The sequence below is a fragment of the Macaca fascicularis genome, chromosome 6 (genome assembly GCF_037993035.2).
Source record: "Macaca fascicularis isolate 582-1 chromosome 6, T2T-MFA8v1.1".
Classification (NCBI taxonomy): domain Eukaryota; kingdom Metazoa; phylum Chordata; class Mammalia; order Primates; family Cercopithecidae; genus Macaca; species Macaca fascicularis.
The window spans coordinates 149,433,193-149,460,863 of record NC_088380.1 but is presented as its reverse complement, the minus strand read 5'-3'; the positions used below and the strand labels follow the sequence as shown (position 1 = coordinate 149,460,863).

The window sequence follows — 27,671 nt, the reverse complement described above, 5'->3', positions numbered from 1 at the left end:
TCACTATGTTGCCCAAGTTGGTCTTGAACTCCTGGGCTCAAGTGATCCTCCTGCCTCAGCCTCCCAAAATGTTGGGATTACAGGCATGAGCCACCTAACCCAGCCCAGAATGCATTTTATAATCCTTCTTTATCTTTAACAAGATGTTTCCTTCTTGCTCCTCAAAAGTGATTATTAAATTGATGATAAGCCTTTGAATTAATAACATTTAACCATTACAGGAACTGGCCCTACGCCAAATATCTCAGTAAAAGGTATACTGCACGTTCCTAAACAAAAACCCTTAGATACTGCAGTGTCTCCATAAGGACACAGGGCTAGATCTAGTCAGCTGGGCATCAGAACACCTGAAACACATTTGAGTTGATGTCATATCACCACTGGACACTAGTCAAGTTTCATATGCTTATTCAACATGTACTGCGTGCTACTGTGTGCCAAAAAATACACCACCTGAAAATGTTACTGTTCTGGGTGAGGGAACTGGCAAGATCCCCAGAGGGGAGGGTATAGAGATCCTGGATGAGAAGCCAGGGAGTGTGGACTAACAAGGAACCTGAGTGTTCTTAGAGACACAGAAAACAGAGCTGGAGAGAAAACAGTACCAACTGAATGACTCCAGAAGAGGTGAGGTTGTGTGGGAAGTGTAATTCATCAACTTGTTAGAAACCATATTTATTTATAACACAGAGTACAGGTAGCCTTGGGAATTTTCAGTTACAAGAACAAAGGGACTCTACGAGGAGCCAAGAGGGTAGATGTAGGCTCAGATAAAATTCTGACCACAGGAGCAGAGAAAGCAAGCATAACCTGATGTGGGCTCTACATTGAGTGAATATTACAAAAAATTAGGAAATACCATATATGGGACCTAACATTCTTATATTTTATGGAACGAATGAGACAAACAGATCTTGATGCTTGCCTGGTGGTATTTAACAACAGTCCCCAAAGTCTGGATGCCCTTTCCCAGAGATGGGCTCTGGGGTTAGAACATGGAATATTTGTACAGCTCTCACTCAAAAACACCTTTGCTCAGACAGCATACTTGCTTGCCATGTATCATGTATTTTAAAATGGGGAAACTTGTCTTTTGGTGGTCCAAAGGAGACAAGAAAATTATGATCAGATACCAACAGAGACCCAAGTCTGAAGAATGTGGTTCTAGCACCCCACCCCAAATGGGCAATGTCAACCAAGGTTCTGTGGGAAGTCCTCTTAAGCGCCAAACTGAGACAGCTCTGTGCCCCTACCTCAGGCAGATGGTGGAGAGACCTACCTTCAGACAGAGGTAATACCAAGTGACTACATCTAAAAGAAAACAGGGGACACGGGAAAATTATTTTGGTTGGTCTCTTGTCAACTGGCACTCCATAAGTTTTACTTCACTAAATTAAAAAAAAATAAAAGGACAGTCTTGTCCATACAGGACAGGCTGCCTTAATTTTGGCAAGTTCCAAAATACTGAACCAGCGTAACAGGCAGTGTTCTCCAGGGTCAGGACTTGAAGAGCCTATTAGAAAGGAAGGAGGTGGTGAAACAAGCAGGTGCTTGAACTAGACTGTTGAAAGCTACAAACCCAGGAGAAATGGTACTCCAGCTATGATGGACCACATCTGTATATATCTAGAGCTCAAAGACTTTTTGCATCAAAGTTTTAAAAATGAAGTTTTTCAGTTTAAGATAAGCAAGCACTGCAGCGTACAGGGCTAGAAAAAGGCACACGAGAAGGAAAAAGGAAACTATTTTATGGCATAAGTGCAGGTGGCCAATCTGCTTGTTGACTCTCTCAGCACCTATACAGTGGCTGGTACAGAGTTTATACCCAATAAATATTCACTGAATTAAATTTCAGAGGCTCGAAATTCTGAAGAGCAGCTCACCTTCCCTTGTATGTCAAGAATAAGAGCGGTAGTGGGAATCCAGTGAGGGTAATCCTGGTTGGTGTGGGCGTTCATTTTGTCAAGCTAAACCACAGAACAACTTATATGGACTAGCTAGTGCAAGGTGTTATAAGTTACATCCTCTCCATGACATTGTGGCTACAATCATCTTAACGCAAAAAAGTACAGTTGGAACTGGGCATGGTGACTCACGCCTGTAATCCCAGCACTTTGGGAGACCGTGGCCGGCGGATCACAAGGTCAGGAGTTCAAGACCATCCTGGCCAAGATGGTGAAATCCCGTCTCTACTAAAAATACAAAAAAAAATTAGCCAGGCATAGTGAAGGGCGCCTGTAATCCCAGCTACTCAGGAGGTTGGGGCAAAGAATTGCTTGAACCCGGGAGGCGGAGGTTGCAGTGAGCTGAGATGGCGCCACTGCACTCCAGCCTGGGTGACAGAGTGAGACACCGTCTCAAAAAAGGAAAAAAAAAAAAAAAAAGTACAGCTGGGATGCTAAAAAAATATATACAGTAACAGCCAATTGCCAGTGGTAATGGGATGACTGGTCTCCCAAAGAGTAGGTACCTTTGAATAACTGAAAAAATGATCCACAGAACTGTCAGGTCCATTTTTAAAAAATAACTTTGCACTCTTCTATCACCAGTGCCCCAGCACTCCACCTTATCACCTCCACCAAGGCATCAAAGGCTTTCCTCTGTTTGCAGACATACTATGGCACATAGGATGTTGAGGGGGAATGAGAAAGTCATCCCTAGGCAAACACCAAAATAGATGAGAAGACCTCTGACTCAGACAACAGAAAAAGAAACAAAATAAACACTCCCAGAAGAGAAACCTCCCCAGTTAGAGGCATCTTTCACTGCCAAAACGTGGCAGCAAAGATGGCATATGACACCCATAAAATGCAGAGACCAAGAAAGAAAAGTCTCTTGCTCCAGTGGGTCGAATGGTGGCCCAAAAAAGGACAGGTCCATGTCCTCAGCCCCAGAATCTGTGAATGTGACCTTATTTGGAAAAACATGTAACTAAGGATCTGGAGATAAGATAATCCTGCATTACCTGAGTGGGCCATAAACCCAATGGCAAATGTCCTTACTAGAGACAGAAGAGCAGCCAAAGAGAAGTAGTCACAGGAAGATAGAGGCAAAAACTGGAATGACACAGCCACAAGCCAAGGGATGCATGGAGCAACCAGAAATTGGAAGAGGTGAGGAACCCCTGGAGGGAGCATGGCCCTGCCAACACCTTGGTTCAGGACTTCTGGCCTCCAATACTGAGAGAATACATTTCTGTTATTGTAACCCACCCAGTTGGTGGAAGTTGTGATGGTAACCACATGCCATACCTCCAATTCAGGTATTCCTCTCATGGTCTGTTCACCTCCCATCTGGAAGGTGCAGAAAAGCTTTCTGAATGAACAGCCACAGCAGCCTGGGGACTCCCTGAGATAGGGCCTTCCTCTATTCTGAATGGCCAGGTCGTGGCTGGTTATTTAGTCAGAAGACTTAGACTCACATCTCAGAGCTGGAAGGACACTTAAGGGGTGATATGATCCTCAAGACAGACATACTACCACCCTGACTGTAATCAAGCCCTGAAAGTTAGCTAAATGGCCTAAAGTCTGACTAGATTAGATCCCAATCCAAATCCCAAAGTAATCCTCCTTCTGCTACTCCAAATAATACACAGAGGCCTAAATGAGCATTAAATGTTGGTGCTTCCTCTTTTCTCTTTTTACATTTCCAGCCTTCCTCGAAGGTCCCTAAAACAATTACCATTTTAAGAAAAAGTATGGCCAAGTGTGCGCTCATGTCTGTAATCCCAGCACTTTGGGAGGTCGAGGTGGGTGGATCACTTGAGGTCAGGAGTTGGAGATCAGCCTGGCCAACATGGTGAGACCCTACCTCTACTAAAAATACAAAAATTAGCTGGTCATGGTGGTGCATGCCTGTAATCTCAGCTACTCAGGAGGCTGAAGCAGGACAATCGCTTGAACCTGAGGGGTGGAGGTTGCAGTGAGCCGAGATCGCACCACTGCACTCCAGCCTGGGCAACAAAGTGAGACTGTCTCAGAAAGAGAAGGAGAAGGGGAAGGGAAAGGGAAAGAGAAAGGGAAAGGGAAAGGGAAAGGTCTTATTCCCACTTCTCAAAGACCTACCAACCTAGAATCCACTTCACAGGTAACGTACCACAGGAATAACTTGGTTTGCAAGCAAGATGGGCTCTCCTAACAGATGCTAGCTTTCCATGGGACCCATTCCACATTCCTGAACAGTTTTCTTTATTCCTGTAACTCATGTAGTCATCTTTGTGGTCTGTATTTACTTGGGAGGGGCCCTCTCTAATCTAAATAGGTCTCTATCATAATTCAGCCTGAGATAAGTTTAAAACAAGGGCAGATTCATAGACCTTCTTATAACCTTGAGGTTGACTTTCTGGGTCAATAACTCAAGTTAGGTGTCACTGTAGGAAATGTGGCATTTTGATAACAATAGTGGAACCAAACAAAAAACAAATGCAGCAAAAAAAGGATCACCTTAAGGATTTTTTGTATGAACCAGGAATAGAAAAAGAAATGAATAGGGTTGTTTAGGAGAAAGAAAATGCAGCATTGATTCTACTTCTCTTTCTTTCAAGTAAAACTTTTAGAATCTATCCCAAAAACTTGAAAAGAAAAAAATTCCACCACTAGTTTAACTGTTAATTTTGCAGTCACAAAAAGGAAAATACATATGCTAATCAAAATGAAGTAAATATGATCAGTTTTAATCCAACATGGAAACCCCATGGTGAGACTGAAGACATCCCTCAAATACACGTGGGTTGCCTCTCTCTCCGCCTCCAGTTTTCTGCCTGTCCTGCCCCTCCCCATTCACTTCCGGACTACACACACAGATACACACACACACACACACACACACAGATAGACACACACACCCTACCCATACTTAAAAGTTTGTTATCTCTGTAAACTCATCTGTGAAAGAAACAAGGTTGTATTTTATCTCTGGGCAAGATCAAAATGCAGGCAGGCGTCAGAAAGATGCACTCAGCTGTGAGACCTTCCAAAGTCCTCTTCAGCTCACAAGTGGGCCCAGGAGAGACAATGTGCCATTACTTTTCTGGATATTAAGAACAGAGCAACCTCCTCCAAATACTTATTCTCAAGAAATGACCTGGTCCACAGTTTCACTTATCAGCAGTAGGTCACAGGGCCCTTTGACAAATTAATAAATGCTATGAACTTTTCTCCTTAGCATGTCCATATTCCAACACCCTGTATGCCACTGCAGAGGGTTCACAGACACGACCCACTACGCCCCTGTCCATATTGATCCATGGATCCTAGAGTGAGAAGCCCTGCTCACCAAATCAGTTGACTCATTTACATTCCAGCTACCTCCCTCCCACTCTGCCCCCAAACTTGCCCTTTGTGTCTATTTCGTCTGCTTGTACCAATCCTCCTTTGATTCTGATGAATAAATAGACAAAGTCAACTACGTGGTAGTTGGAATTTAGAACATTGTGCTGAAAAGTCTTGAGCCAAAGAAAAGATACTGACTGATACCTATCCAAGGAAACAGCCTGCCTTCTGGGTAAAATTGATCTGAACCTCCCAACACTGATTCTGATGCATTAATATTGGCCCTAACCAAAGAATAGCAAAAGGACAATACTCATAATGATTGGATTTTAGGGTTAGAGAGATGACAGTGGCAAAAATGAAGGCTTACTGGAACTGGTAAGTGATACAGCTCGGGTCCTGAGCCTGTTCAAAGAGAGGAACATATTCATCACTTGGCCTCTGAATCCTTTGCAGCAAAGACTGGACAGTAGTGTTTGCTACTATTCTCAACTCTCTCTCTGGAAATTAAACTATAAAACTTCGGCAGGACATTTCTGCGCTTGTTCAATGTACTTTTCTTTTTTAGACGGAGTCTGGCTCTTTCACCCAGGCTGGAGTGCAATGGCGCGATCTCGGCTCACTGCAACCTCCACCCCCCGCGTTCAAGGGATTCTCCTGCCTCAGGCTCCCAAGTAGCTGGGATTACAGGCACCCGCCACCATGCCCGGCTATTTTTTGTATTTTTAGTAGAGACGGGATTTCACCATGTTGTCCAGGCTGGTCTCAAACTCCTAACCTCAGGTGATCCATCCGCCTAGGCCTCCCATAGTGCTAGGATTATAGGCATGAGTCAACGCACCCCACCTGTTTAGTGTTCTCTTACCATATGGACACAAAATTAATGAAACTGACCTGAATTTCAGAATCATGTTTCCCTCTAATTTTAAGTGCTAAGATTTTTAAAGTATTATTATTTTGTTTTCTTGTTTTATATCCCCTTCTAACGTTTGCTTTTAACATTCTAAAAATAAAAATAAAAAAGAGCTAAGGAAAGTATAGGAATTGTTTCAGGAAATGGAAGGCTGACTAAAATCAATTGTTATCTATCAATTCGTAGCTTCTTCAGCATGGCCACAGGGATGCTGGTGGTCACACTTGCTTTTACAACATGGTAACACAACCACCAGGAACCAGAGCTCTGGGCACAATGATATATTTTTCATAAATTCAAAGAAAGCCAGCAAATGACAAGAAATTAAAATATATTTATATATATATATTTAATACACACAAGTACGTATAGTCATATATCCTCATATATATACATATTCATATATGCACACATATTCATATATACACACATGCACACCCATCCTAATTTTACTGCTGGTGCTAGAGACAGTATTACAAACTTCTCAACCAATTCCTGAATCTTGGGCTCTAATAAGCCTTCTGACCCGAGACTTTCTCTGGTGTGGCATTTAGTATATGGTTTCTGCCATATACTAAAAATTACTAAGAAATGGAGAAGGCATCCTGAATCACATGAAAGTGAAGGTACTAAGTTCGAAGCCCATGTCTAAAAAGAGAACATGCTCTTGGGTTCTCTCTTTTTTTCTTGAGATGGAGTCTTGCTCATCGCCCAGGCTGGAGTGCAGTGGCGCGATCTCAGCTCACTGCAAGCTCCACCTCCTGGGTTCACGCCATTCTCCTGTCTCAGCCTCCCGAGTAGCTGGGACTACAGGCGCCCGCCACCACGCCCAGCTAATTTTTTGCATTTTTAGCAGAGACGGGGTTTCACCACGTTAGCCAGGATGGTCCCGATCTCCTGACCTCGTGATCTACCCGCCTCGGCCTCCCAAAGTGCTGGGATTACAGGCGTCAGCCACCGCGCCCGGCCGGGTTCTCTCTTTTTTAAATCCATTCATTCAAAAAAAAAATTTTTGTTTAAGACACAAGGTATCATTATGTTGCCCAGGCTGGAGTGCAGTGGCCATTCACAGGTGCAATCACAGCACACTACAGCCTCAAACTCCTGGGCTCAAGTGATCCACCCCCTTCACCCTCCCGAGTAGCTGAGATTCCAGGCGCACGCCACTGCACCTAGTTTAACAATAAATATTTATTGAACATGGATTCTCAATCAGTATACTCAATGATCTTGGCCAGGGGCTGTTCTAGGTGCTGTGATTATAGTGAACAATAAGAAAGTCAAGATCCTCGTCTTCATGGATTTCTGTTCAGAGTGGCCCAATAATGACCAAAACCCAAGACATTCAACAAATCAACTTGAGTATAGGCTAGATAACAGAACACCACTCAATGTATTGCCTCCAAGTTAATTCAGTGAGTAACAAGTGCTTATTATGTTTCACAGCACTCTACTAAGCACCCTAATAGATAATTTTAAGGTTATAACAGACATGATCAATCCCTGCCCTCAGCAGGTCAGCATCTCCCTGGCATGACAACACATAGAGGTAAGAACTAGGTGGAGAAATTGCTGAAGACGGTCATTGGTATCCATCCAAAATGCCTTGCATAGCCAACAAGTACTGTAGGAGAAAGATGACATTCATCTCAACAAAGTAGCAATAAGAAGAGATTAAGTTAAAAAGTAGTCCAGTATATCTCAATGCTAGGCAGCAGCACCACCATCCCTCCCTCCCTCCAAACGAACAAACAAAAAATCCACATCAATTTACCCCAAGAATGTTGATGATTTCCTTAGTGTGGCTGAGATAAAGCTCTTTTTAGATTTATAGTGAAAACAAACTAACTAGCAATGATCAATTGCAAGAGGACATATTTCTAACCTGAGAGGAATCGCAGCTCAGTTTCTCCCTCCACCCCATCTCTCCCTCTCTCTCTCTCTTTTTTTTTTTTTTTTAACTTTTAAAAATAAAGAAGTAAGAAAGTGGGGAACCTTGCTTTTCTGGGCATTGGGTCAAGACCACACAGTGCGTGGGAGCAATGGCAGCTGGCTGGGGCTGGCTAGGGCCGCAATCCCTCTGCTCTGCCTTTGGCCATAACCACTAGACCGCACGTTTGCACTGTTTTCCAAATAACCAAAAGGGAAGATTTTTAAAACCATACTAGAAAATAACTTTGTTTTTAGGATGTGTTTACTTGTTCTGGTAAAGGTCATGAGGCAGGATTTTGGGGAACACAAAAAGAATGCAGTAAAACTGGCATCATAAGCTCTCTCAATTTGACCACATTTGAGCCCAGTTCAGCAAATCCAAAGACATTTTCAAAAATGCTTATCTTGTTTCACACCTCACTACAAAGCAAACAACCTAATTTGCAGACTTGCTAATACTCATAATGCCTCTAGGTCCTCCTGTCAACATGTGTTTTTAAATATCATCTTTGATTTGATCACTAGCAAATATTACCACTTTCTGGTTTTTAAAGAACAAGAAAAAGCTGCAGAAATTGACATAAAAGCCAGCTCCATCATTCTTCAAAGGAACAAAGTCACTCTTATAAGATCTTTCTTTTGCAAACTGCCTTTCCCACAAAGAAAAAAAAATAGTTGAAGCTAATCCAACCATAATCTCCACTCCCACGAATCACTGCCCAATATCCGAGAGAGGGTCAATGTAACTGGGGCTGTTGCTGGGGGTGAGAGGTCACACCTCGGAATGTCTAGTAAGATCAGATTATGGCTCAAATGTCTTTAAACCAACAACTACAACATAGATAACAAACTGCATAAGGAAAAATATATGACATGAGTAGATGGGGTAGCAGACACAATGTTCAAAAGCAATAGATGTATTATAAGGAAATCTACAAACCTGAGATTGAATATATGTCAGAGAGGCTTTAGAAGATGCAGAGAGAGAAACATAGTGGTTTGATTATGGAAATGTATGATTATTACCTAGATGAAGGGAGGATAGTGACAACAGTCCCTAGATACACTCCAAGATGGGAACAGAGATAGGATGCTGTCCTGATGTTCAACTATCTGGACATCAGCTGGTGGCGATGTTCCTTTAAAAAGCCAAGCCTCTAACTGTCCCAGGTTAAATGAGACTAAGGAGATGTGCCAACTAATTGCAATGTGTGATCCTGGATAAGACACTGGATCAGAAAAATATATATATTAGTGAGATAACTGGCAAAATTTAAGGTTTGTAAAATAGATAATAATATTGTATCAGTGTGAATTTTCAGGTCTGATAATTGTACTGTGGTTATGTAAGACACTAACATTTAGGTTTGCTGGGCGGAAAGTATTCTGGAATTCTTTGTAATATTTTTGTAACATTTTTATGTCAGAAATTATTTCAAAATAAAAAGTTTGAGAAAAACTTTTAATGAGCTAATGTAAACACACACACACAACCAGAGCCTCTGATAAATTCTTGACTTGCCAAAATATCATCTTCCAGATGGAGGAAAAAACTAGAGAACTCTTAATTGGGACTTAATTCTGAATCAAACGAGCAACCAACTGGTGATAGAAACCTTCAACGTTGCGGCCTCCCTCACACCAACCTCCTCAGAGGAGACTGGGCAGTAGTTAACCTAGGCCACAAAAATGGAGGAAGGAACTTCCAGAAAATATAAAATTGTGTGTAGCGTTAACAAATAGAGAGCAGGCAGAACAGTGACTTTAGAAAAGAAAAGGTATAGAGAGTGGCAGGCATCTTCTATCTCTTCTCTGAGACAGAAGCACAGGTAGAAAGGCTGAAAGAGCACACACGTCAGTCAGGCAGAGACCCATATCCCTCAGGGAGCTTTCCTAAGCTGAGAACTCTTGCATTGGTTAGACATGGCAGCTCCTGTGGCTCCTTGAGATGGGGTGGGGTAATTCCTACTTGGGAGTTAGAAAGAACTTGGTAGCACTGAGGGAAATACAACAAGTTGCTGGCTGTTGTCAGAGAGATGCAGAGGATCCGTGGGTTCCCTGTCAGATCACACGGCCTGGTGAATGAGGAGGACAGCCCAGGTGAAAGGTTAGGAGTATACATTTCACTGCAACACCCTTTGTTACTCACTGCTCCAAACCTAAACAACAGTGGGAGAGTTGCTAGAAAATAGGATACACCAGCCAGGATAAAGGGGGAGAATCCTAATCAGTTAAGGAAAGAGCACAAGAGAAAATTAGGTTTGTACCTTGGCATTTTGGAAGCAGAACTGAGTAAAACAACGGGTATAATCCCAAGGCCAGAAACTCAAACAAGGAATACTACTACTTTACATGGCATGAATCATGTGCCAGACACTGTTCTAAGTACCTTACATACATTTTTGTATAAAGAAGGAGAACTATAAGTGGCCAATAAACGTGAGAAAAGATTGTCAATCTCATTAGTAATCTGAGAAATGCAAATGAAAACAAGATACAATTTTCCACTCTCAGGTTGACACACACACACATATACATACACATACAGACTTATCACATGCAGAAGTGGCAAAGGTGTGGAGAAAATGGGAACCCTCATAAGTGACTGGGAGGATCACAATTTGGTGCTTTTTTGTGGGGCTATCTATTGGCACTATCTACTGGAATATTAAATGTGCATACCATTCAACCTAGCAATTCCACTTGATACGTATCCTAGAAAAATGTTCAAAATAGTAAACAGTGAAGTTCATACAAGGACTTCCAAGCCATTGTTCATAATGATGTCATCAAAAGCTGAAAACAACCTAAATGTAAAAGGCTAAAGGTCTAATAATCTATTACTAAAGCTATTATTATGTCAAAAATGCTACAAAACAGAAGAGTTTATTTCTAGATATCCATGTATAGGAGTAAACACACAGGAGACGCTCTGGAGGGTATTACACTACACTTGTAACTCTAGAGAGGGACTTCTCCCTCACATTAGAGCTGAGGATGGGAGGCTCTACAAACCCAGGCATGACTATGTAATTGCAACTCATGCCAATGACAAAGAAAAAGTCATTCTTTAGATGGCTAAAGAACAAATGAGACTCACAGAGACTCCCACCAGTAGGATTTTTATTTAATAACAAAATTAACATGCACTATGAAAAATTCAAGTAAATTAAGAAGTAAAGGTTCAAAAAGTATCACAACTAATCCTATTCCCCAAAGGTTAAGCTAATACAGACAAAAATAATGGCAAAAGATTAAAGAAGTACATGTAATCAAAATTAAAATAAGAGGTGCTCAAGCCTATAAAGGTAGTGGTATGAAGATAAAATCAACAATGATCTGAGGCTTGCAAAAAATGCTAAGACAATCAAAGGGGCCTTTGTGCTATATTTAGAACTGATAGATTAATAAAGAAGTGAGAATAATGAACAGGGGATTTCTGAACATCCTTAAAGGTAGGTGGGCACTATGGTCTAAATGTGTGTGCCTCCCCCACAAAAAATTCACGTGTTGCAAACCTAATCACTAATGTGAAGGTATCAAGAAGTAGGGCCTTAGGGGGTGATTAAGTCATGACAGCAGAGCCCTCATGAATGGGATGGGCACCCTCATGAAAGAAGCTCCAGAGAGCTGCCCTGCCCCTTCCACTGTGTGAGGACAAAGATAAAAGGTGCCATCTATGAATCAGAAAATAGGCCCTAACTAGACACCAAATCTGATGGTGCCTTGATCTTGGATTTCCTAGACTCCAAAACTGTAAGAAATAAATATGTATTTCTACACTACCCAGTTTACAGTATTTTGTGATAGCAGCCTGAATGGAATAAGACAGTAGGGAATCTTCAGGAACCAGTCTCAGGTAGGAAGTCATGCCAAGCCAGCCATACTTTAATATTCCTTAGGTTTATCTAATGATTTGTTTGACAAATATTTAGTGAACGCCTACTGTGTGCCAGACACTATGTGCCAAAGCCACAAAGACAAACAAAAAAACAAACAACGCACATGTTCCTATCACAATCCAGGACAGGTGCAGTGGCTCACGCCTATAATCTCAGAACTTTGGGAGGCCGAGGCGGGTGGATCACTTGAGGCCAGGAGTTTGGGACCAGCCTGGTCAACATGGTGAAACCTCGTTGTATTGTATTGTAAAAATACAAAAGAAGATTAGCCAGGTATGGTGGCACATGCTTTTAATACCAGCTACTCGAGAGGCTGAGGCAGGAGAATTGCTTGAACCTGGGAGGCAGAGGTTGTAGTGAGCTGAGATCCCACCACTGCACTCCAACCTGGGCAACAGAGTGAGACTCTGTCTCCAAAAACAACAACAACAAAAACCCACCACAATCACAATCCAGCAGGCGGACAGATATTAATCAAATATTCCCAGTAATCAGTGTATAATTCCTGGCTGAGTTAAGAGCTTCAAAGGAAGAGTCTCTAAATACATTTGCAAAGAAATGAAGAAGTGGGGTCTAGAGAGAGGATACAGGGAGTCCATGAACTTAGAGAGCGGGAACAAAAAAACTTTTATTTTCATTAATTTCTAAGTGTATTGTTTCCTTCAAATATGAATGCAGGCAACACACCACAGAAGTACCTGTGACTTTGTCACCAGTAGAAATCCACGTAGCATTACTATATAGGCAGACAGCCCAAAATATCATTTACAGAAGTTATCACACCTGCCCAGATATCTTATTTCATGTTTATTCCACCATAAATGTTTTTAATACTTTGATAACTATATTTCTATATAATTTTTTCCTTTGTAACCATGCATTTTATTTTATACATGTAAAAGCATTATTCTGAGAAAGTATCTAAATGCTTTACCTGATTGCCAAATGTATCCATGCACAAAAAATGTAATCTCTAAGCTAAATTCTGGTACAAGTAGGTAAATACGTGTCAAGATGAACCATAAAATCAAGGAATTCAGGTCTCAGGTAACGAAGGCAAGTCAATTCCCCAGGAAACAATTTTGGTCATCCTTCACCCTTCCCTTTAGTTTTGACTCTAGTTGTTTAACAAATAGTTGCTGAATGCTTACTCTGCCAGCTGCTGTGCTGAGCAATGGTGAAAGTACAGGAAAAAAAAAAAAAAAGAAGTTTCTATTAATGTGACCCATCCTCATCTTAATATCTTTACTACCTATCAAAGTGATTGCTGGACAATCTAAATATATTTGCTCAATATTGAAAGAAGAATGTCTAAGACCTGAGTAAGTGCCACCAACATATATAAGTCATAAGGCTCAAGCAAAAATTATCTGGTTATCAAAATTTCCATTTCTTAGAAAATTTCATCAACTCTCTAACATAAAACAATTTTACCTGACCTCTTTCTCTTTTTTCCAACCTTGTAACCCAGGTTGGTTAATTAAATATTTCCTAATTTTCATGAGAAATTGTTCTTCTGAATAATCTAACCAAAGGGAACAAGGACATAAATGAGTATTATTAAATTTAAGACTTCAGCGCATTGATGTGATATCATATGCACCTATTATTAAGTCCACCTAAATAAAAGCACTCACATGACACAAAAATGAAGCTTGCAACTGGCTTCTAGATCCAGTTAGAGGAAAAGACACACAAACAAAATAATATGAGGGGTAAAATGTAATTTCCTAGCCATCAGGGGTGGGTGCGTATGGGAGATGGGGAAACAGAAACCACACTTGGGATTTCACTTTCAGATTCTTCACCCATTCACAGTATGTGATATTAAAAAGAAAGCTCACTATATCACTGATCATTAGAGAAAGGTAAATCAAAACTACAATGAGATACCATCTCATACCAGTCAGAATGGCTATTACTAAAAAGTCAAAAAATAACAGATGCTGGTGAGGTTGTGGAGAAAAGAGAACACAATTTACACTGCAGATGGGAGTGTAAATTAGTTCAACTATTGTGGAAAGCAGTAATGCAATTCCTCAAAGAACTTAAAACAGAACTACCATTCGACCTAGCAATCCCACTGGGTATATACCCAATGGAATATAAATTCTTTTTTTTTTTTGAGACAGTGTCTTGCTCTGTCACCCAGGCTAGAGTGCAGTGGCGCGATCTTGGCTCACTCCAAGCTCCGTCTCCTGGATTCACGACATTCTCCTGCCTCAGCCTCCCAAGTAGCTGGGACTACAGGTGCCCGCCACCATGCCTGGCTAATTTTTGTATCTTTAGTAGAGACGGGGTTTCACCATGTTAGCCAGGATGGTCACGATCTCCTGACCTCATGATCCACCTGCCTCAGCCTCCCAAAGTGCTGGGATTACAGGCGTGAGTCACTGCGCCCGGCCAAATTCTTTTACCATAAAGACATATGCATGCATATGTTCACTGCAGCACTATTCACAATAGCAAAGACATGGAATAAACCTAAATGCCCATCAATGGTAGGCTGGATAAAGAAAATGCGGTAAATATACACCACGGAATACTATGCAGCCATAAAAAAAGAATGAGATCATGCCCCTGTGGGAACACAAATGGAGCTAGAGGCCATTATCCTTAGCAAACTAACACAGGAACAGAAATCAAATACCCCATGTTCTCACTTATAAGTGGAAGCTAAATGATGAGAACACATGGACATACTGAGTCTACTTGAGAGTGGAGGGCAGGAGGAGGGAGAGGATGAGGAAAAATAATTATTGGGTATGAGGCTTAGTACCTGGGTGACAAAATAACCTGTACAACAAAACCCCGTGACACAAGTTTACCTACATAACAAACCTGCACATGTACCCCTGAACCTAAACGTTAAACAAAATTAAACAAATAAAAAGAAAGCTCAGAAAGGAGTAAGGCCTGCATCGTCACACTACAGCCTAGCAAGCTCACCCGATACCTTCTTAACTATCCATACTTTTTCAATCACTTATTTTAACAAACAAAGAAAAACGCAAGTGTCAGCAGCAGACTGGTGAGCTGAGGTTAGCATGCAACAGGATTATGAACTGCCAGGCCTGGGATGCATCACAGCAAAGGAGGCTAACGATCACTTCCTTCTCCTCCAGTCATATCCTGAAAGTTCACACTGACTGCTGAATGGAATCACATTTTCCATACTATTGAAAGCAGTCCCTGCCCGGCACTCTGGTGAACTGGCACAAGGTGACTTGAGCTGTCTAAGTGAAACAAGTAATTTAAAAACAGAGCTAGAAACAGAACCCAGGTATCCCAGTATCTACCTTCCTCTCCAAAAAGACAACAGTAAGAACTAGCTTTAAATGATCACTTTGCCATGTACAGGCATTTACATTTATGTTGATCATTACAAAACAATCTTATGAGGTAGGGGTTATTATTATCACAATTTGCTGGGGAGGAAACCTGCTCAGAGAGACTATCATTTTCCAATTTGAGAGTGCCAGTAAGCAGTAGAGTAGGATTTAAACTTGGGCTGCGTGAGTGCACATTCTTAACCACCATAACATTCTGCTTCTAATCCTGAGATCTCATCTTAACAGTAATCAGTCTTATTTTTTCCTTTAAACACTTTTCACAGCTCACTCTTTCAGCTAGTAGATGCGGAGCATAAAATGCAATGCAACTGCCCATTTATTCCAGGAGTTCTAGAAGGACTAGGGAGTTAGAGCTTGGACACGGTAGAGAAAGGTGAGAGAAGACATATTTTGTTCAGCCCCAAAGTCCACAAAGACGAAAACAGAAGATATCTTTAAAATGGAGGTGAGCAGAAGGAAGCAACATTGTCTTTTATTAGAGGAGTGGTTTTTCCTTAGCCTCTTCCTTCTTTTCCCTTCATCCATTGCAGTAGCCACAGCAGAGTAACTCTACTTAAAAAGGAAAGGTTGATGCCATTCAACTGTGACTTCCTAATAATTCAGCAGCAATTTTTTGTGTGTTGCAGCAAAAATAGCGCAGAACTGGAAGCTAAGAGACCTGAATTATCTATCCGAGATCAACCAATTACCAGCCTTTTTTAGGCAGCGTTCCCTCTTCCATAAATAAGGGTATGATATTGACTTAAGCGTGGGCTTGCTTCTTCCTGCTCCACAGCTATGAGATCGAGCCATAAGAAATCGCCAATATCTGGCTATTTTTGACCTACAAGAGTGGTGATTTCCTAATACACAGACTTACACACAATTGCTGACGCTAAAGTATCTGTTTCTTACCTTTTTAATCTAATTCCACATAATTCTAGCATCTGCCAACGTTCAAAACTTGTGGCTGTCAAAAGAAATTCAAGTACCAGCTCAAAGTGGAGAAATATTTAATTTAACTAAAGAATCCTTGAAATGTGAAGGAGGACTAATACATCTAAAATAAGGAGGTGCTATAAGCAGTTCCAGAAAGACACCACTAATCACAGCTAAGGGGATATACGGAAAGGCAGTTTTAAGAGGCTACATAAGCCCTGAAGCTCTGGATCACCCCTAGTCCCATGGGCTTCCTGAGCCCTCTTTTCCATAGTAGAGGGATATTAAATACTTCGGGTTGGGTGTGTATATGTTGGCAATGATGATGGACTGATAGTGATTCTATTCTACTTTTAGCAAATACGCTTACCAGCAATATGCAACGAGAAAAGGAGAGACAACTTTAGTTATTAGAAACTCTCAAAAGAAAATCTGCTGTCTCTAAAATTTTCCTGAGTTGTGATATTCATGCAGTTTGAACTAAGGTTTCCATGTCCAACTTAATATGAAAAGTCATCTGTTCCCAAGCCTTAGACAATGGCCACACAAAAGTAAAACAAAAGCTTATGCAGTTGCAACAGTGACCCTATTGTGTGTCAACCCAGATTTAACAGAAAGTGAAAAAATCCAGCAGAATCATTTCAAATTTTTATCTGACTAGCTAACTTTGTTTTTTAAAGTTATAATTTCATATCATTATAAAAATAGTAGTGTCCTATGAATCCTTTGCCCTACTTCTCCCCATAATCCAATGATACCAGCTCTTAAAACTATAACATAGCATCAAAACCAGAAAACTGTCATTAGCACAATATTGTTAACTAGACTATACACTTTGTTCATACTCCATCAGTTTTGACTTGCATTCATGTGTGTGTATGTAGGATTGTACAGAAGTATACATATATATTTTAGTGTAGTTTCTCATAACCACTTTAATATGATTTCATATAACTAACCACCAAGATCAAAACAAAGAACTGTTTCATCACCACCAAGGGCTTCCTTGTGCTACCCGCTTTACAGTTGCTTCCTGCTTCCAATGCCCCTATACCCTAGAAATCACTATTCCATTCTCCATTTCTAAAACTGTAACTTCAAAAATGTTACGAAATTAAAGCATTTATTATATATGCTTTTTTGAGACTGGCCTTTTTCATTTAGCATAATGCTCCTAAGATGCACCCGGTTGTTGTGTACCAATAGTTCACTTCTTTCCATTGCCGAACAGTATTCTATTGCATGGATGTACCAGTTTGTTTAACCATTCACCCATTAAAGGATATCTGTAGTACTTCCTGTTTCGAGCTGTTATGACCAAAGCTGCTAAGAGGGAGGTTTATGCATATAGGTTTTTGTGTGAACAGAAGTTTTCATTTCTCTGGATTAAATGCCCCAGAGCAATTGCTGTGTCATAGAGCAACTGCAATATTTAGTTTTAGAAACTGCCAAGTGACTTGCCAGCATGGTTGTTTCATTTTACATTCCCACCAGCAATGTACAGAAGATCCAGCTTCTCTGCATCCTTGCCAGCATTCAGTATTTTCACTACTTTTGATTTTAGTCATTCTGGAAGGTGATAGTTCATAGTGGTTTTAGATTGCATTTCCCTAATGGCTAATGATATTGAACATCTTTTCGTGTGTTTATTCGCCATATCTTCTTTGGTAAAATGTCTCCTTGTGTCTTTTGCCTTTTTCTAATTGGACTGTTTCTCTTTAGCTGTTAAGTTTTGAGAGTATTTATTTATTTATTTATTTAATCCTAGATCTAAAAAGAACTAGATGTAAATAAGTTCCTTATCAGATATATGTTTTTGCAAATATTTTCTACCATTCTGTAGCCTGCCTTTTCATCCTCTTAACAGGGTCTTTCACACACAAAGCAAAAGTTTTTAATTTTGATGAAGAAAATTTTATCCATTTTTTTATAGGTTGTGTATGTTTTCAGCATTGCATCTAAAAACTCTTTATCTAGTCCTAGATTCCACACATTCTTCTAAAAGTTTTAAAGTGTTACATTTTACATTTAAATCTATCATCCATTCTGAATTAAATTTTGTATAAGACATGAGGTTTAAGTCAAGGGTTTTTTTTGTTTGTTTGTTTTTTTGCCTATGGATGTTTTGTTTTAAAAAGCACCATTTCTCAAAAAAGCTATCCTTCCTCCGTTGAACTGCTTTTGCACCTCTGTCAAAAATCAATTGGGCATATTTGTGTGCGTCTATTTCTGGGTTCTTTATTCTGTTCCATTGATCTATGTGTCTATCCCTCTGTCAATACCACAGTCTTGATTACTGTCACTAAAAAGAAAGTCTTAAAATAGGGTACAGAGACTACTTAGAATTCATTCTTCCTTTTTAAAATTGTTTTATCTATTTTGGTTTCTGTGCCTTTATATATAAATTTTAGAACAAGTTTGTCTGTATCTATAAGAAATCTTGCTGTGATTCTAATAGGAATTGCATTAAACCTATAATCATTTTGGGGAGAACTGACATCTTTACTATGTTGATTTTTTCCAATCCATTAATGTCTCTCCATTTACTTAGATCCTCTTTCATTTCTTTCATCAGCAGTTTGTAATTTCCAACATGCAGGTCCTCTACATGTTTAATTAGATTTATACGTAGTCACTTCATTTTTGGGGAGACTATCAATGGTGTTATGCTTTTAACTTTGATCACCATATGATTATGGCTAATCTATAGAAATATGATTGATTTTGTGTATGTGTCTATCTTGTATCCTGTGACCTTGCTGAACTCACCTACTAATTATAGAAGGGGGGTGTGTGTGTGGGTGGGTGTGTGCATTCCTCGATTTTCTACATAGACAATTGTGTTATCTGAAAGTGGGGGCGGTTGTATACCTTTCTTTCCAATCTGTATGCCTGTTATATTACTTTCTTGCCCTACTGCACCGGTTAGGACTTCCAGTCCTCTGCTGAGTAAGAGTGGTAAGAGTGGTAAGAGCAAACACCCTCAACTTGTTCCTAGTCTTAGGGGGAAAGCATTTAGTCTTTTACCCCAATTATGATGTTAGCAGTAAACTTGGCATTTCCACCCTTGGCCAAGTATCAAAGAGGAAGTTTTCTGAACATAAAGTTTAAAGGAACATACATATGAGAGTAAGTAGAGTAAGTTGCTTTTCTTGACTAGAGTCTACCTCCTTCCCTCATATAACAATGCTTTTTCTCTCAGAGGAAGACGACCTTCCGCCACCATTTATACAGTTCCAGTGCAATAGGCACATGAGTAAGTTCTGGTCAATTCATCCATCCTAGCCTCTGGACCAAGTAGTTAGTCTAATAAAATCCAAATAAAGAACGTTTTTGGAATGATTAGATAAAAGCTCTCTTTCCACTAGACTTACAGATCAGGGATCAACGAACTATGTATGGCCCATGACCCAAATCAAGCCAGCCATCTGTTTTTGCAAATAAAGGTTTTTTTTTTTTGAGACGGAGTCTCGCTCTGTCGCCCAGGCTGGAGTGCAGTGGCCGGATCTCAGCTCACTGCAAGCTCCGCCTCCCAGGTTCACGCCATTCTCCTGCCTCAGCCTCCCGAGCAGCTGGGACTACAGGCGCCCGCCACCTCGCCCAGCTAGTTTTTTTGTATTTTTTAGTAGAGACGGGGTTTCACCGGGTTAGCCAGGATGGTCTCGATCTCCTGACGTCGTGATCCGCCCACCTCGGCCTCCCAAAGTGCTGGGATTACAGGCTTGAGCCACCGCGCCCGGCCCTGTAAATAAAGTTTTATTGAAACAAGGCTATACCTATTCATTTACATATTGTTCATGGCAGCTTTTTAGCCACAGCAGCAAAGTTAGTAGCTGCAAATGCGACCACATGGCCCACAAAGCCTAAAATACTATCTGGCCCATTACAGAAAAAGGTTACTGCCCCCTGTTTTTAATAAGAAGACGTAAGCTTGGAATGAATAGTAAGGAAGCATCTCACCACTCTATGAAAAGAACATGTTGGAAAATGAAGCCAAAACAAAAGAGGAAACCAACTCCAAATATTACGTAAGTTCCCGGATTCGGATGAGCCACAGACTATTAGACTCCAGTATTTTTCAGTTATGTAACCCAATAAGTCCAGCTTTTCCTCAAGTTTGAATTGAGTTTCCTACATTTGAATTAAAATAATTCAAATTTTAATTCAAATGTACTACATAAAATCCATAACGCTTATTGTAGGAAGACAATTCTAATTTCTTCCTCTATTATACGCCCATCAACACCATAAAGACATTCAACATTTCTTTAGACTAAGATATGACTGTGTATTTAAAAAAAAAAGTATGATTTAATGCCAAAACTAAATTTAACATTTAAAAATGAAATGTTTCAAAATCAACTGATTTGGGGCTCATTTAGCTTTTCTTTGTTTTTCAACCAACCATCCTAAGGTATTATTGGACAATGAAAGAACAAAAGAATAGAAACTAAAAGTAACCCCCTCCAAAAAATCAAAACAAAACAAAACAAAAAAAACCCACCAACACCAAATAATCCATCAAAGAACAACTGAGATAGAAGTATAAAACAGAAGATAGTTGCCACTGTTAACATCTCCCTGAAGTAAGGCAACCACACTAACACCGACTAGAGAAAGAGCTAACTAGAGAAATCCAAAGCTCCCACAGGGACAGATTTAACTAATTAGGGAGATGGTGATTAAAGCTGGAGCTGCTAATTGTCTACTGGCCATGTATCTCTAGTAATGTCCCCTAGAGGCTTTCAGCAACGGGAGACAAAATTAAGCCTAGTATTACTGTCAATTACACAGACATCATTTGTCTATATTTATCTCCCTCTTTAGGAAACTAAAAAGCACACAGAAGTGTGGTTTTCAGTGCAAGCTATATGTTCCTGTGAGGAAATAATTTTATATTATGTTTAGAAACAAAATTATTTTGTGTTTAAACTTGTTTTAATTTGTACATTCCGGAGCAAGAAGATGTTTCTTTCAACAGCACACTTTCCATCTGCAGAGGCCAGATGTTAATCTACAGGAAAACTGAAGTGGTTAGTAAGAAGACCAATTATACACAGAGAACAAATATCTAAGTGGTGGGGGGAGAGGATGGGGAGGCTTAAAATGGAATTAATTGGTGAGGCAGTTTTGGAACTCCAGCTTATCCAGGGCAGGGGGAGAGATGGTAGTGGGTTTGGGGTTTTGTTGTTGTTGTAATTTGGCTTTTTTTGCCCATACCAAGAAGAGAATGCCATACAGGATTGTTCTTCCTGGGCATTTCCTTCCCTCTGAGTTGAAGAATCATTCCAGGGAGGGAGTGAAAGTACTGTAAAAATGAACTGAGAATTCTTAGAAGGCAATTTGAAATTTTACCTCCATTAAAGATGAAAACTGAGTATGTCTAGGATTAGACATGGGTCAAATTCTAGCTTTGCCACTAGGATGGAGACTGCCAACTATTCACAGTATCCTTTCTCCTCTTCTCTGAAATAACAACACGCCCAGGGTCCTGGCAGGGCCCATGACTGCCTATGTACAGCCTAGGTTTCCCAGCCTGCTCTGCAGGTAGATGTGGCTGTACCATTATGTTTGAGCCAATGGAAGTGTCATGTGCATCTTCTGGGTCCTTCAAAATGCTTTAATCCTCATTTTCTGGCTGGAAAATGGCAATGACTGGAGCAATGTGGGAAGCCGTGGGCTGAGGATAGCAGAATGACCCTACTAGACATGGACTCCTCCCTTCTCGGCTCTAAGAGAGAAATACACTTATCTATCTTACATAAACCACTGTACTTCGGAGTCTCTCTGTTATAGCAACCTAGCCTGTACCCTACTAATACAGCCATTTACTATCTGTGCGACTTGGGGCAAGTTATTTAACCTGTCTAAGTCTCAGTTTCCTCATCTATAAAATGGAATCACAGAACTTATTTCATTAAGTGCTAAGAGAAATAAACAGGTTAAGAGATGTAATGTGCTCAGTCCTGTGCCTAACATGCAAAAAAGTGTGCTCAATAAATAGTAGATAATGCTAGCAAAAAGATCTACTTGGGAAGCTTCTTTCAAAGGCCTTTGACATCAAGCAGCTATTATGCCCATAAAGCCTCAAAGGTAGAAATGTGTATCTGGTTTTGAGGGTTCCTATGGGTAACAACGTATTCAGAGACAATCAGAGCTATCTTATATTTTAGCCCAGGAGAAGAATTAAGATTAAACAATGCTTAATTATAGTTTAGCAAACTGTGTCTAAATCATTATTTATTTAAATCTTTAAGAGACCTTGCTCTGTATATTATTAAATGTCATACAATACTAGCTATTTCTTTATGCTTAGTTGACTGCGTCGCAAGTTTGTATAAAATATGGCTGAGTAGAAAGGTACATAACTATGTTGCCAGACCACCTCACCAAGGTAAGCTGAGAAAGAGACACACAAATCAGCTGGCATTATCCAGTTTGATGCAAAGAGTTCTATAGTCAATGGAGCCCATGGCCTACTTCTTCCTTGCACACATTTCCTCCCTTTGGTGTAAGCATCAATTATTGGCCCCCTGCCATTGTAGATTCTTTTTCTCTTTTGTTGGTGGCACATGGTTAGACTGTACTCTTACGATTTCTGCAACCTTGAGATTTGCTGACTAATAGAGTTGAGATCCTTGGAACTAAGATAAGACGACTACAATGATTCCAGGGCTCTTACGGATTTTACACGTCACAAGATGCGGAACAACTATGAGATTACATCACCCAGCTGAGGCCAGCATTGCTGAAATAGCAGCAGGGATCATATTACCAGGCTCACCTCCCTCCATCCACCCTGATAATGTCCCACTGCTTATAAGGGGAGGTAAGTTACTACGGGAGGCTGAACCAGAAGTCAGTGATAAAAGATGGGAGTTCTGGTGTAATTCTATGCAGAAGACATGCCTTAGGACAGAGAGGTCAAAGCTCAAGAACTATATCTATACAGAAGCAATATCAATATTCACAAACATAAACCTAGGAATAAAAAACCACCTCTAGTACATTGGTTTCAAGAACCCAAGGCTTTAGAACAACAGCAAAAATCACTGCACTAGGGAAGCAACAAACAACTCAGGGCCTTCATTCTTGCTGTACTTCCCTGAATTGTTACTTACAGGTTCCCGGCCATCCATGGCTTCCATCCAGAGCCTCCGGTCCTCTTCCGACAACGCTTGCATGGTGATAACCCCTGGCCTGCAGAGAAAGGAGGGACATGGATATGAAACCAGTGCCACATGTACAGAGATTGGTGAAGGCGAATCTTAAACATCCACTCAAAAGAGTCCGTGGTTGCTAGGGTTAACGACACAAAGAGGGGTACAACCCTCGGCTTTACTAAGCCACCTTCTAGTCTCAGAAAAGATGGCCCAAATTCCTCTCAGTCAGCCCATCTCCCTCAGAGAGGCAGAAACACAGAAGATATGACCCTATTTTACACGTAAGGGACATAGAGGAGTTAAGTGGTTCCTTTAGACACTGTTCAATTCCTTGAAATCTTATTCATTTCGAGACCTCAGAATGCTTAACAGAGTATGATACTCACAGTAGAAATGCAATAAATGTTTGTGGAAGTGAATGGAATTACTGGACTCAAGACAAAAAAGAGGAGAAAACATCCAAGCTAGAGGCATGCTTGTCTCCTAATATCTAGTCCACTGCTTCTAAATTGCTTCAGACATGGAGAAGTTTTATGGTGGTCATCATCTTGGTAGTTATGATTAAATGTGCACAATCTTTTTAAAAAATGAATACTTAATCATGTCAGGTGCTAAGTGCTTTACATGCATGAGATCATTTCACTCACTGAAATCGGCTTGCTCCCTAAACCTGAGCACAAGCCCTCCAGAAGACATGCACACAATATCAAATGGGTTTTGTTCAGTTCCCATCACAAATGGTACTCCACAAGAAAAAGAGACTGTGAGATAAAAACGACCTTGGGAGAAGAGGCTGAAAGCCCTCTACGCTCATTAAAGCAAGAGTTATTCATTTAGGGTGAAGATAAATCCCAGAGTGTCCCCAAACCACCTCCTCCTCTCCCTCAAATGTATGTGGATTTTTCTGTAGAAACAATTCAAATTGTCCGTCAAATTCTCAGAGAGAACTGCAACCCTCAAAAAGTTAAGAATTGCTAGTTAAAAACCATCCTCTTTAAAATTTGAGACAGCCTAAAAAGGAGGAAGAAGTCCACTGAGCAAGAACTAAAGTCTGATTCCTGTCTGAGTGCACAAACACTGCGAATGATCATACGACAATACGGTATGAAAACTACACAGGCTGAGCAACACCCTTAGCAGCACAAGCCTGGGCCCCATAAGCACCCAAGCTTGCTCATTCTCACCCGCCCATCATCTCCGCTTCTGGCTTATAGCTATAGTTCCAATGAACATGCTAAACCTATTTGTTTAACATAATTTAAAAGTCACATTTGATTCTTTTCATTAATCATCCCTCAACATCCCCTTAAAAAAACTTTAGAGCTGTGGGCATGTAAATACAGATGGGTTGGGGATACAAGGTGCATGGGGTAGGGGTGTGAATGTGTGAGGGTATAAACGTGTGTGGGGTCGAGAGAGACAGAGAGAGAGAGAAAGCATGCAAACAAGCAAGAGAAGGGAGTGAGAGAACAAGCAAGAGACAGAAAGGGGAGTGGGGGTGTGTGTGGGTGAGAGGAGGGGTGGGCAGCTAGACAGGCGGGCGTGTTGATGACGGTGGAACACTGATCCCAAGAGGATGGTCATTCCCATGAAGGTCACACTGGGACTGGCACCATAATACAAAGATAACTCAGAGGATGGAATAACTCGTCTCTCCATGAGCACCTTCCAGGACTCTCCCTCCTCTTCTCAGAAATTCTCATTCTCAGACCCAACCAAGTGCCCACTTCCCACCATCAGCCCATTCAGTGTGCCAGAGTCAGTGGGTATCTGCAGACAGCTGACAGTGGTGGCTCCACAGAACTGACTCTGTGGCTTGAGGGCACGATGGACTGATTCTACCCTTCCACCTTTCTCTAAAGACCAAGTACGACATCTTAATAGCTTTGAAACAAAAAGCCTCTGCAGCTACTGTCTATTGAAGAACTCTCAAGTCCCCGGTTCTGGGTCTTTCAGTGTTGCTGCAGGTGCTGCTTCTGTACCACCTGCTTCAGAATCAGACATTCCCTTAACATGGAGACTCCAGCCCAACCCCACTCCACTCAATCTGAACTGGGCTGTGCCTGGGAACTTGGATTTTAACCAACTCCCCAGGTGATCTTGGTGCAGAGTTAAGTTTGAGGCCCACACCCTGGGCTGTCCACTCCATCCCCACTCTTTTCCTTCCTGTTCCCCTTGCCCTAGAGTGCAAAGTTACCCTCCTTTCTGCAGTGAGGTCAAGGAGCCAACATGTCTCTAGTTCGTTTCCTGCTAGTGGCCCACCAGCAAACAGTGAGATCACAAGAGCTGTCTGCATACCACGGTCTCAGGGGCTCACAGATATTACATCAACTTCATGGCACACAGTGTGAGATTTCCACCCCGAGCCACAAAGAGGAAGTTCGACAACCTCAGAGGCTGTGAAGGGTGGGCCACTCGGCCTTGGTAACCAGGAAAGTCAACAGGATTTGTTTTCATTCCAAGAAGAAATATCAAAATACAAGTTCTTTTCCACATGTAGTCTTGTTCCCTTTTGCAGGGGGAGTGGGGTAGGGGACGGATGCACATGGCTTGCATGTGAATTTCCAAGAACAAAGGTAAAAAGGGTGAACTATCTTTATTCTGGAGTAAAACCGTAACTTTCTTTCCATATTTACCTTCCTCATGCCCTACTAATAACTATCCCTCAAAACAAAATAAAACAAGCAAAACCCTCAATGACCCTCCACTTTGCAGGTCAGTCCCCATAAACTAGCATACTTTGAGACCTGCTCTTACAGGATGTCAATTTAGTTCATGTTTGAAATGCATGTGGTTCTTCACAGCAAAAAAAAATGGGCAGGGCTGGGGAGACAGAGGAGAGAGAGATTAAAAGTAGGAGGATAGGTGGGGCGCAGTGGCCAACGCCTGTAATCCCAGCACTTTGGGAGGCCGATATGGGTGGATCACGAGGTCAGGAGATCAAGACAATCCTGACCAACACAGTGAAACCCCGTCTCTACTAAAAAATACAAAAATTAGCTGGGCATGGTGGCACATGCCTGTAGTCCCAGCTACTCGGGAGGCTGAGGCAGGAGAATCACTTGAACCCGGGAGGTGGAGGTTGCAGTGAGCCGAGATCACGCCACTGCACTCCAGCCTGGCGACAGGGCGAGACTCCATCTCAAAATAAAAAAAGTAGGAGGATAATATGGAATGAGGAAGGGAACATATAAAACAATGAAAGAGAAATGGAGTAAATGATCAGAGCTCCTTTTACCTTTACAAAGAATTGTGAGCCTATTAGACTCAGTACAATAAAAGAACAGTAGTAAGTATAACCCAGCAGTATGTGCCAGTTGCTGTGCTAAGCACTGTATATAAATTAATTCACCTAATCTTCACAGCTACATCATGAGAAAAGTATATTCTTATTACTCTCCTTTAGCAGATGAGAAAACCAAGGCTCAGAGAGGTTAAGTATCTTGTCCACAATCACAGAGCTGCCAAGATACAGAGCCAGGATGTGAACACAAGCATTCCAACCCTTAACTCTTGTGCATAATGCCATGGCAAATGTGATGGCACCACAGCCCCCAGAAAGCTCATATTGACCACCCAAGTCCTCTGGTGTCAAAATCAGCCACGCACTTCTGCAAGTGCCTTAGTGAGCTCCTGTATGGGATTAAATAAGATTGAATGATAAAGAGCTCTGTAAAAACCTAACGTGCTTCATAAATATGAGGGCTTACAACACTACTCTAGGCGAACAGCTAATCCAAAACAAGAATCCAACAGCATCCAGAGTAACTGGGGCTTACTTTCTATAGCAGTGGACCTCCATGTTTTATCTGTCTTAAAAAATACTCAAGAGATGGAAAGGCAATTAGCTTTTCTTAAAAAAGAACACAAAAAGTCATAATCATAAAGAAAACATATTGAAAAACTGGACTTCACCAAAATGAAGAACTTACACTCGTCGAAAGATGAATTTAATTACTTATTACTTTTATTTTTAAAAAAGTCAAACCAGAGTGAGAGAAGATATTTGTAATATCTATCTCCTACAAAACTCATATCCAGAATATATAAAGAATGCCTAAAAATAAATAAGAAAAAATGAACCACCCAATACAATAAATACTTGAATAAGCACTTCATAAAAGAGGACATCCAAATGGCCAATAAGGCGAAGAAACAGAGCCCAAACTGATTACTTATCAGGGAAATGTGATTAAAACCACAATGAGATATAACAAGCA

General features: G+C 40.9%; 1 protein-coding gene across 39 annotated transcripts in view; it reads right to left on the bottom strand.

Annotated features, from left to right (window-relative positions):
* The window catches only part of ARHGAP26 (Rho GTPase activating protein 26), an 899,552-nt gene that overhangs the window by 278,444 nt on the left and 593,437 nt on the right, over positions 1 to 27,671 (bottom strand). For all 39 annotated transcript variants that reach the window (XR_010587140.2, XR_012414210.1, XR_012414212.1 and 36 more), the window contains one exon: positions 23,410 to 23,488. Coding sequence is in view for 34 of the 39 variants with exons in the window: in XM_045394984.3 (XP_045250919.2) it covers positions 23,410 to 23,488 (79 nt within the window). In the remaining 5 variants the exon portion in view is untranslated. The remainder of the gene's footprint in view (positions 1 to 23,409; positions 23,489 to 27,671) is intronic.